At 40.0% G+C, this 10,046-nt stretch overlaps 1 protein-coding gene across 1 annotated transcript in view; it reads right to left on the bottom strand.

Annotated features, from left to right (window-relative positions):
- Positions 1–3,999: 3,999 nt before the first annotated feature.
- Positions 4,000–10,046, bottom strand: part of LOC112457380 (zwei Ig domain protein zig-8) — a 330,320-nt gene continuing 324,273 nt past the window's right edge. The window contains exon 6 of the mRNA XM_025020393.1: positions 4,000–6,412. Within this exon, the coding sequence (XP_024876161.1) occupies positions 6,309–6,412 (104 nt within the window). The 3' untranslated portion in view covers positions 4,000–6,308. The remainder of the gene's footprint in view (positions 6,413–10,046) is intronic.

The raw sequence follows: 10,046 nt of genomic DNA, 5'->3' as shown, positions 1-10,046 counted from the left end.
TAGGTATTCCGCCGTCTCTACGGAAAGAAGCGAAAAAAAAAAGAGATTTTCCGTGGTGTCAACAGCCAATCTCTCTGCGGAGATCCCGGGTGCGAAGGTGGTGGTGTCAGTGGTAACGGAACGAGTCGGGTCAGACAAGACAGGTCCCGCTCTAACGAAGCGAATTTCTGTCATTTTATCGAGGATTTTGCTCAGTTCATTTGATTCGTTTGATTTCGCCGGCTGGCGCTCGCCCGAGTCGAAAGTGGAGCGTACGTGTAAACGACGAGGAGCTCAGAGGGGGGGGGTGTTTGAAGCGCGCCCAGCGTCCTACATGCGCTCAAAGGGAGCCTCCGTTCCCCGCGTTAGTATGCGGTATCGCATGCACGCGCGCGCGCACGCTTGCCTGGGTATAGTTTCGGCAAGGCAAATAACAAAGGGCACAGGTCAAAAGGAACGCCGAAAAATCGCTTTATTCCCAGTCACGGCCCTGTCGCGATTAATCCCTCGCTAATAGAGCCGAATTCGTATGGCTCACTCTTGACGCGTAGAACGGGGGATTATGGAATTGTTCGCCCTTTGCATCAATTCCCTCTTCCGGGGCAAACGAAGCGGCATAAAGCTCGGCGATTCAGCGTATTTTCTTCTTCAATTTTTATGTATGCCCTTTATTACTGATAAAAATACGGATTCTTTTAGTATAAAGGAAGCAAATGAAATATAAAAGGGTATTAAGTTTCTGACGATGTAATGGAGTCGCGCTAGTGTGCCACGCAATTCTACTAACTTCTACTTATTTCAGTTTGTAATTCAAATTTATTTGCAATGAAATTATTCATATCTGCGAATGTACGTCGAGTTGCTTTACGAGGAGGCTTTCTAAACTTTATAAATAAACATAAAGCGTGAACTAAAACTCGTGATGTATAATGACGCAGTTCGGTGATTTTTATCTTTAGTTTTCCATTGTGCTTACGCTCGACTGCTTTTGATCCGGGAAAAAGATCCATGTAATATTTTATTATATTTATGAGAAATATTGAAATGCAAGAAAGGTAACAGAAAGCTAAGCATCTGCGATCGTGCTTTAAAATCGAGATTTCCGCGAAGTTTCAGGAACTAGGAACCATTAACGGTTGATTAACGCTGCAACTCCCAATCGATTGTACGATAATTCATGTTGACGTAAACCGCGCGCGTACACAGCGGGCTAGCGTAGACCACGATACGCTACCGGGGGAGGGGGGAGAATGAATTATTCTAAGGACGAACTTCACCGTATTATGTGATAAATATAGAAATTATCTGTGCGAAACGCGCCCGCTCGACTTGTGAGTGTCATCATCAGACCGCGTTGCATATCTAGGTTGAGAACGTTACTAGTTGCCGTTACAGCAGTTAGTTTAATCCCCTAATCTGCGCGCATTAATTACGATGCGTACACACGGCTGCGACATGTAAGAGCAATTTCGCATTCTAGCGTAGCGAATACGCGTTAATACTCTCGTTTCGCGTACTTCACAGCTAAGCGCGTAACAGCTTTCCATGCACAACATAATCTGCGACCGGCTGAAGTTTTTTTGAAATCCTTCTTTGTCAAAGAGAGCATTTACTGCACCTTTCTGTAAGATTTAACATATTAGGGCAATTAGGCGAAACACGCCTCATTATTAACGGATTTAATTTTGATAATCGATTCTTTATTTTATAATCTTGGAATTAAAATTCTTTCACTCTCTTTTTTTTACACTGTATAAAGTTGAGCAAGATTATAAATTTATTATTTATTTCAAGTTACGCAAAAGTCTCTGTGATTAATTCTAAAAGTAATTAAAATATGTTAATATTTTTATTCGTAAAAAAATATACTACAAATAATAAATCAAGTAAATAGCAGCATATTTTAAAAATATTTTTTTATCCAACTAATAAGTTTTATTACTGCAGTTTTATTAGTATATTATATTACATTAATTTAAGACATCAAAAAAATTATTGGTTTTTGAAGAAATATAAGCAATATAGTTTTTATCACTATTATTTCTCTACGTGACGCTTTCAAAATATTTAAAATTTATAAAGCGAATTGAATTTATGTAACATTTGCTTCGACAAAAATGTCGGCTATTCTCGCCCATTTAGTATTTTCAGATTTGTTTGTACAGTTTCAAGTAGTCACGCTCATTCCTAATCAAAGTTTCGCACATAGTTAGCAGTTGGGTCTTTAGTATGCTAGAAACCGGAAACATCAACTATATGCCTACGTACATATATGTAGTTTATATATTTACACGTTGTTATTTTGTTAGGGGAAAGTCAAACGTATGTGGCTGAGCTCTAATTAAGTCCGACGGCACAGCGCAAAACTCAATTTAATTAGGGTACAAAACAGCCAATTCACACTAAATCAGGAAAAGAAAAAAAGGGAAAGAAATAAAGAACGTTTCAAGAAGTTACGTGAGTAATTATCAAGTGACCTATTAATTTGTGACTGCAAAAGCTGTCGCTCGTGTCGTTGAAATAATAATCATGCCGTAAAATTGTACGGGTTTTAAAAATACAGCTATAATACATGCACATTCGTAACACATATAAAAAACAGCAGTTACAAAGCACTTGGAGAGCGTTTTAATATCGAGAAATACCTTTCACATTATAAATAATTGACAGCTATCAGCAAGTAAAGAGCTAGTAAACTAATTCAATAGAATTACGATAATAATAAATGATAGAACCGAGTAAGAGAATCTCTCTCGGTTACTTTTTTCCACGAAGAATGTTACATCGCGCGCATCGGTTCGTATTGGAGTTATAGCGGAGTTTGAATCGTACCAGTCGCGACGCACTCATTTTTCCTCCAACAGCGGAAGTACGCGCGTTTTTCATCCAAAAAGCGCCTCTAATTTTCCCTTTCCTTTTGCGCCCCGTGTCATCTGTGTTCCATTTACGCTTTTCGTGAATGCAACGGCGGTCGCATGTCGCCCGGGATTCGAGCGGCTCGTAACACGCGATGTCTCTTAAAAAATTCACCGCATATATCATCGGGCGGATTGTCGTGGCTTTGCAAGGTGCAGGGTGGATGTGCATAAATATTCATCGGATTCCTCCGGGTGCCTGATTGCCGCGCGTAACCCGTTGTCGATGCCCATGCCGACTGCGTGCCGATTCTATAACGCGCGCGGGCACCGCTGATCTTACGATGCCCGTTCATTCGAGGAACTTCGAACTTATGGGGTAAGTTCCGAGCCATTACCGGGAAGTTTTGTTTTTAACGACGTTCGAAGTACTTTATTTTCGATATCTAGATGTGGATAAACCGGTGTAGATATCGTGGAAATAAATTTCTTTATGCAGCAATCTCCCGTTAAAATTGAAATGCAAGCCTCCGCGGGTTAGACAAGTTCCTTTTTGTTAATAATTAAAAGCGTTAATAAAGCTACCGGCTAATTCCGAATTATTTTCACTTCGCGGAGTTATATAAAACAAAATTCACTTACCTTATTTTCGGAATAAACGACTCGGCTAATGGGGTCAAATGGAGCCCGTCGCTCGACGTCGTTTCGGAGATATTGAGCAGCTAAAGGAAATTAATCGGGCGCCATCGTTATTTTGCCGAGAATGGTCTGCAAGTGAGAGACTTCATGAGCCGAAGCCGGGGATTCTTAAATATCCCCGACGGGAAAAGTTCGGGAAGCGCATCGGGGTCATGGCTATCGATCTTCGAAGAGGGGGGGCCATCTTCTCTCGCAGCCGTTGCTATTACCTCCGAATTACCAACCATCCGCAAGACAGAAAGACTAACGTCGTTCATTTGATCTAAATTTTCGTACTATATCGGTTATACCTTACGATTCTGCAGCTATAAATAGTAGAATAATAAAGAAATAAAATCAGCCTTCTATTTGCGTGGACATAAAATGGTCTCTTCTTGCTTTCTCCATCATGGACGTTTCTCGATACATCTGATCGGCGACGTGATCGCTGATGCGGACAGGCGGCGCGGGAATGAATCGACGAGCGTTGTGTGGGTAATTTATTTACAAGAGTAAAACATTATGTACAAGAATTGCGTTTTCGCGCAAGAGAACCGTGTGAAAACAAGACAGTGAGAAAGGTGTGAGCGGGTGGGAAACACAGTTGTATTTTTTTTCTTTCATCTCTCGGGCTAGTCGTGGGTGTAAATCATACGAGCCGTAAAGTCGCGTGGTTTACATACATTTCTCTACTATTATCTGTACGTGTGGGTATGTGTGTTTACGCGTGTTATCCGTGTCTTCCTTTAAGTTTTTTTTTTTTTCATTTAACACTTATGCAATAAGTAGAAAGTACTTCGCCGCCGGTGGAGGTCGATCCACCCCCACCCCCGTTTTTTTTTTATTACATCGCTCTCTTCGGTTAAACTTGCTCGTGACACATTTATTTTACACTTAACACTTTCCTCACTATGGTCGGGAAAGGGCGCGCGGGGCGTAGTCCTGTTTTATCTGCTTCGCTATCCCTCTTCTTTCTAAGCGACACTCGCGCTCGACTACCGTCTCTCTGCGTCAACACTCACTGGCGCGTTATCATTAATTCGTTTAACGTTTGCATCGCGCTTATAGACATCACGGCGCAATTATTCAAAAAATTCCAGCGGCGACAATGCGACTCTCAATCCTTCGCGTGCGAAGCGTTCTTAATTAAAAACCGTAAGATCTCGATCTTTCGCCGCCGTCGCCGCCGCTGGAAATTCTTTAATAATATTGACGTCTTCGCGTCGTTCGTGGATATGATAAGAATTCTCTCGACTGCTCTGCCATGGTCATACGAATGTCGTTGCTCAACGCGTGCCGTATTATTTCAACAATAAAAACCGTACCCGATGCTAACTCACGAAGCATAAACTAATTTCTGAGCTAAATCAAATGAATTTCTGGCTCAAGTATTTGCGAATAGGAAACTATTATCGTTATTTTACCTTTGCTTACCTATGGAGATATAGAGTGCAAAAGAAGCTTAGCATGCGAAAATAATTATGCTGGATTACGTCAACGGTTTTACCTTTAAGATTATTAGGTTCGTTATAAATAAATCGGAATTAAATCTAGTAATACTGTGTTGCGATTGCGTATCATTCCCATTAATATGAGTGTTATAGATCGTAAACAAACGATTAAAAATATTTAAAGTAGAAAATATCTAAAAAGATGATGTCGTTAAAATGTGATATATTTGTCGAAACGCACATGTGTCGCGTCAATTAAAATAAAATAAACGAGACCTGCTTGTTATTTAAGAGAACGGTCATTAAACGATGTTACATCATTGTTAATTTTGGACGCAAGTTGATGGTGAAAATATCGTTTGTGCAACATGCCAATTATTGGAGAACACGTTTCCGAGATAGAGATAGGTATAACCCCAATTATCGCCGATTATGCAGCTATTTGCCCGCTTTACACGTTACACAGCTCAACTGTAAATATTGTCGCTGCATTACAACAAATGTGTGTGTATGAAACGTCCATTCTTTCTGGATTCATTCTTTCGCGGCTGGGAAAAGTCGGCTCAGAAATTCGTCGTGAAATTCATACTTCTAAGACACCGTGTAATACGACTGCCTCACACTCCGCTTAACCCTTAGGCACAAAGCTTCCCTTTTATTACGTAAGAAGAGCTGTCTCTCGGAGATTATCTTTGTATTTCTCACCCCAACGGCCAAACCCACAGTTAAGTTTAAGATAAACGGGATGAGGATTTTCGCGTTGGATTAAAAGACGTAAGATAACCGCTTCAACGAGAATATTTTAAGTGCGAGACGCAATTAAAGTAACATAATGAACCTTATACTTTCTAATAAAAATTTTCGCCTCGAGATAAGTAATTGAAATGGAGCTGAAGAAAAATTATGATTCACAATCGTTACATTTCTATCACTTCGTACGCGATTTCGACGATTTTGAAAAACCAATTCCAATAAAATAAAATTATAAACGCTGCGAAAAACAATAATACGTCAATAATTGTGAATGATATGATACCGCACTGATTATTTTGAAATATTATTCTTCAAAATCAATTAATCCGAAAAATATAAAAATCGCACAGTTGGAATTAATCAACAATTCTCATAAACGATTTCATTAACTTAAATTTCACCGTATCGCTATGACCATTATGTAATTCCGTAAATTATTTGTTTTTTTTCGGCCGCTACGATGAATTCAAACTGTGAGATCTAATCCAGGATGGTCTATGCGGAAGGGTTAACGTTTAAGTTGTGCGGGCGATCATGTTGCGATACGTCCATCGATTTTACGAGTCTCGAGCGACCTTCGTGTACACGCACATTATCTCAGCTGGCCCAGAAGGAAGGCGAGCATCACCAGGACTGTCTTGGAGTTGGGCGAGCCGGCTGCCGTGTTTCCGTGCTGCATCGCGGCCGGATGCTCACCTGAAACAGAGAAACAAGCGCGCTCGTAGAATACTTTTCCTTTATTTTTAGCGATCTGGCGATCTCAATGGAATACAGCGGAATGTAGTGGAAATGCAGCGAGCTAGGAGGATATGTACAGACGTAGGTCGAGACGTAGGAATTTAATTTTTCGCTGTTGTAATAATAACCGCGAACAGTGCGATTCATATATCCAAAAAATGAACCATTATCATGCAGGAATTTGCACCGGAAATTGTTGTAAATTGTGAAATTACATAACATATTAATTCGACTTTTTTGAATATTTATTTTACGATCTTTTATATTGTATTGTATTATACCTGTTACGAAATTTATACATATGTTTTAAAGAGTTTTAACATTTTGCGAGAATTTTTAGATTTTATTAAATTCTGTTAGACCGCGATTCCATTTCATGGCAAATTAAAAAATGTTGACTTTTGGCTACTATAATATATTGAATATTGTAATTGTAAACTTTTACAGCGCAATAATAAATTATACTATAAACAATTTTATTTTTCAGCTTCCTACATTTGCATACATGTACCTGTGCCTTTCAAAATACAAAATATATATTATTTCGAGGCTTCGTCCCGACATTAATTCACGATTCTATATATTCGTGACAAACCATAAATGTTTCTAGCCTTTATCTACGTGAAACGCTGTAAAATCGTAAATTTCACATCGCGGTAGCAAATGGTGTCATAATGTGCTTCTAGGCCGTTTGTATGGCTAGATACAGGATCTCCGGGCATAAATTGTTAAAGAACTCTCGCCGTGAAGCGGGACGGGTATTTCGAGCTGAAACAGTCTCAAGTTTGACGTAATTCTAACGTCGGCCTCGGAAGCCTCGGCGGATTTGCAGAATTGGGGTCAGTGTAATACCAGCAACACACAGCACAAGGGGAAGTGGCAGCGTGTTTCTCGTGCGTCGGGGCATTCGCACCCTGCTCGATTGATTTCTTGGCGAACAGTATACTGGAATTGGAACGAGCGTCGCGAGGGCGGTTTGCGCCGCCTCTCCTCTTTTCTTGGACCGACGAACGGCGAACGTGAGTACTTTTTATTATCCCTCCAGTAATGCCACTTTTGGGACAAAAGACTCAATCTTGAGTCTGGCGTACTCCGCGGCAGTAATAAAATATATATAGGTTGCCGAAAAAAATTGACTCCAAGTAAAGAAAATTGATTTCGTTTTGAAAATATTTTCACCCATTGTCTAAGCGATTTCTTTATTGCATATAATTTTATATCTTTATTTCGCAGTTTCTTATCTTTTCAGTTCGAAGTCGGACTTGGAATTAGCTTAATCTAAATCTAATTGTTTGACAAACGTCGCGTAAACAGTCACTTGCAACGCTGTATGATGTATAAAAGTGCATAAGTGATGCATCATGCGCGGAAAAATCAAATCAAGCAGTATTATAGCCTTCCTCATTCGCGTCACCCGGCACCCCGCGCGATTACCGTCGATTAATATGCGTCGTGCGAATTCACGAGCTGTTACGTGCATTTTTTAAATAATCGTCCCGCAGTGTACGTTTCTATTAACCACGTTCATTTGTCTCTCGCCGCACGATCGGATTCGTTTTTTGGTTTTATGCGAACGTTTCAAATGGTGATCGTATTTGCATATGTATTCCCATCCATAACGCGCATACTATATTGCCGAAGATGCTTTGACATTGATAATCGAATGATTGTCTCGAGATTTAGCTTGTCACAATTTTATTGATATAATTTTTAACGCTATTTTAGTTCCAGCTGTTATTTGATACAAAAATTTATGATGAAACACACAGATCGCTTGTCATGTAAAACTAATTTATAAAAAGATTTGATTCTTCTCTTAAAAATTGTAGGTGAAAACTTATTGATATAAAAAAATTAAATCGTTAGTTAATTACGCCACAAATGTAAAAACTTTTGAAGAGGATTTATTCTAAAAGTACTTTTTTAAATGGAATAATCTTTCATAATGACATTCCTAAAAAGCTGTGAAACATTTTCAAATGAGAAAAAATGCTACAATGCGTTAAATCCTTAAAAGGATTTCAGGCTTTGTTGGTAATAAAAATAAAGTGCGAAATTTTCAGCTTTGTCAAATAATTTTTGCATTTCACAGTCTCTTTGTGCGTCGGATCGAATGAGGGAATGCGTCGTGCCGTCTCGCAACGAGAGTGAACTCGGAGGACTCGTCGGAAATGTTTCGCGAGCGACATAGGACTGTGTAATTAACTGTGTAATTAATAGGGAATTGAAATTCAACGGAATTCGTCAGCGATTTCACGCCGCGGCGGAACAATGGAGAGTTATTAATACATCCGCGTAACGCGCATGACACGGCAAAGGCACACATATCCGGCCCATCTCGTGGCGGCGGCAGAGAACGGAACAAAGTATAATTAGCCGAATATGCGAGCTAAATGAATTTTGCATCGCCGTTTAGCGTGCGCTCGAAAGCGGAGAAAGCGGAGTGTCGTGATTACTACAGACAGACACAGGATATAGATGTAGATGAGTGTAGGTGTAGATTGTCGAATCCGATGAATAATTCAGCATAAATTTCGACAAAAGAGCTCGGTCAAACTGAGGAAATTTTTGTTTAAGCCCTGCGCACACATCGCAAAGGATGCACGAAAGTGGAAATTTTCCCTTTTAACGGAGATGTAACGCTCACAAGGAGGAGGATATTTAATAAAGAACTCTCGCGTATTCAATTTTCTGTCCGGTGTGCGTTATAGACTCGATCTTTGAAGAATAAACGGACGTTACTGTTCTGTCTCTTGAAACGCACGCTCGTATAATTACATCCCCGCAAACGCGACCCCGGCGCATTTGGCACCGGAGGACGGGGACCGTGATACTCGGTGGAAATTAATGTTCTTCTAACGGGCGACGGGTGCTGAGTCCCAGACGAAAGAAATAAGTCGGCGGGTCGGACAAATCGCGTCCGCGGCGCGCACTCGCCTTGCCGTCTTCCTGTTATGCATATCTGAATATTTATCTTTCCGGAGTAGCCGGCGCGCGCGCATTCATCGAGCATGGAGGAGAGATGAATTCATGCACTTCGCCCGAGATAATTGCACTTCGGCCGAGGTTCGCAGCTCATTTGCACTGCCGGAAGGAATGCGCTCTTATTTTTTTTTTTCGACGATGAAAGACGGCGCTTCATTCGTTATTTGTATCAGTTTCCGCTTACCCGTCCGCCGTTTCCGCCTACCGAAAGCCTCGGCAACAAGCTGTCCAAGTCTCCTAAAACCATCGCGAATGGAAAAAGCGAGCAGGATAACACGAGATCCGTAAGACGGCATTGAAAACTTGTATTAGGGAAGCTACCAAAAAATACTTTAATGGCGGATATTTCGGTGAATTTGAAATAAATGTTTCTTTATCAAGATTTTTCATGAAAACTTTAATCGCGAGGAGATATCTCTCTTGATATAATAAGTAAAATTACTCGACGTGTTTAAATTATGATAGATTAATTCTAACTTTAAATTTTAAGATTCGTCTTTCTCTTGCAATTGGAAAGTGAAAATTGTATATTTGTTATAATTGTTATCATTTTTCTCTTTCAAATTTTTACATCTGGAGAGGAGTAAAATTGCATAATTTTAATAAA

Source organism: Temnothorax curvispinosus, unplaced genomic scaffold (assembly GCF_003070985.1).
Source record: "Temnothorax curvispinosus isolate PA1 unplaced genomic scaffold, ASM307098v1 QBEX01007734.1, whole genome shotgun sequence".
NCBI classification, from domain to species: domain Eukaryota; kingdom Metazoa; phylum Arthropoda; class Insecta; order Hymenoptera; family Formicidae; genus Temnothorax; species Temnothorax curvispinosus.
The sequence above is the reverse complement of the archived record's forward strand: the minus strand, read 5'-3'. Positions and strand labels throughout refer to the sequence as shown.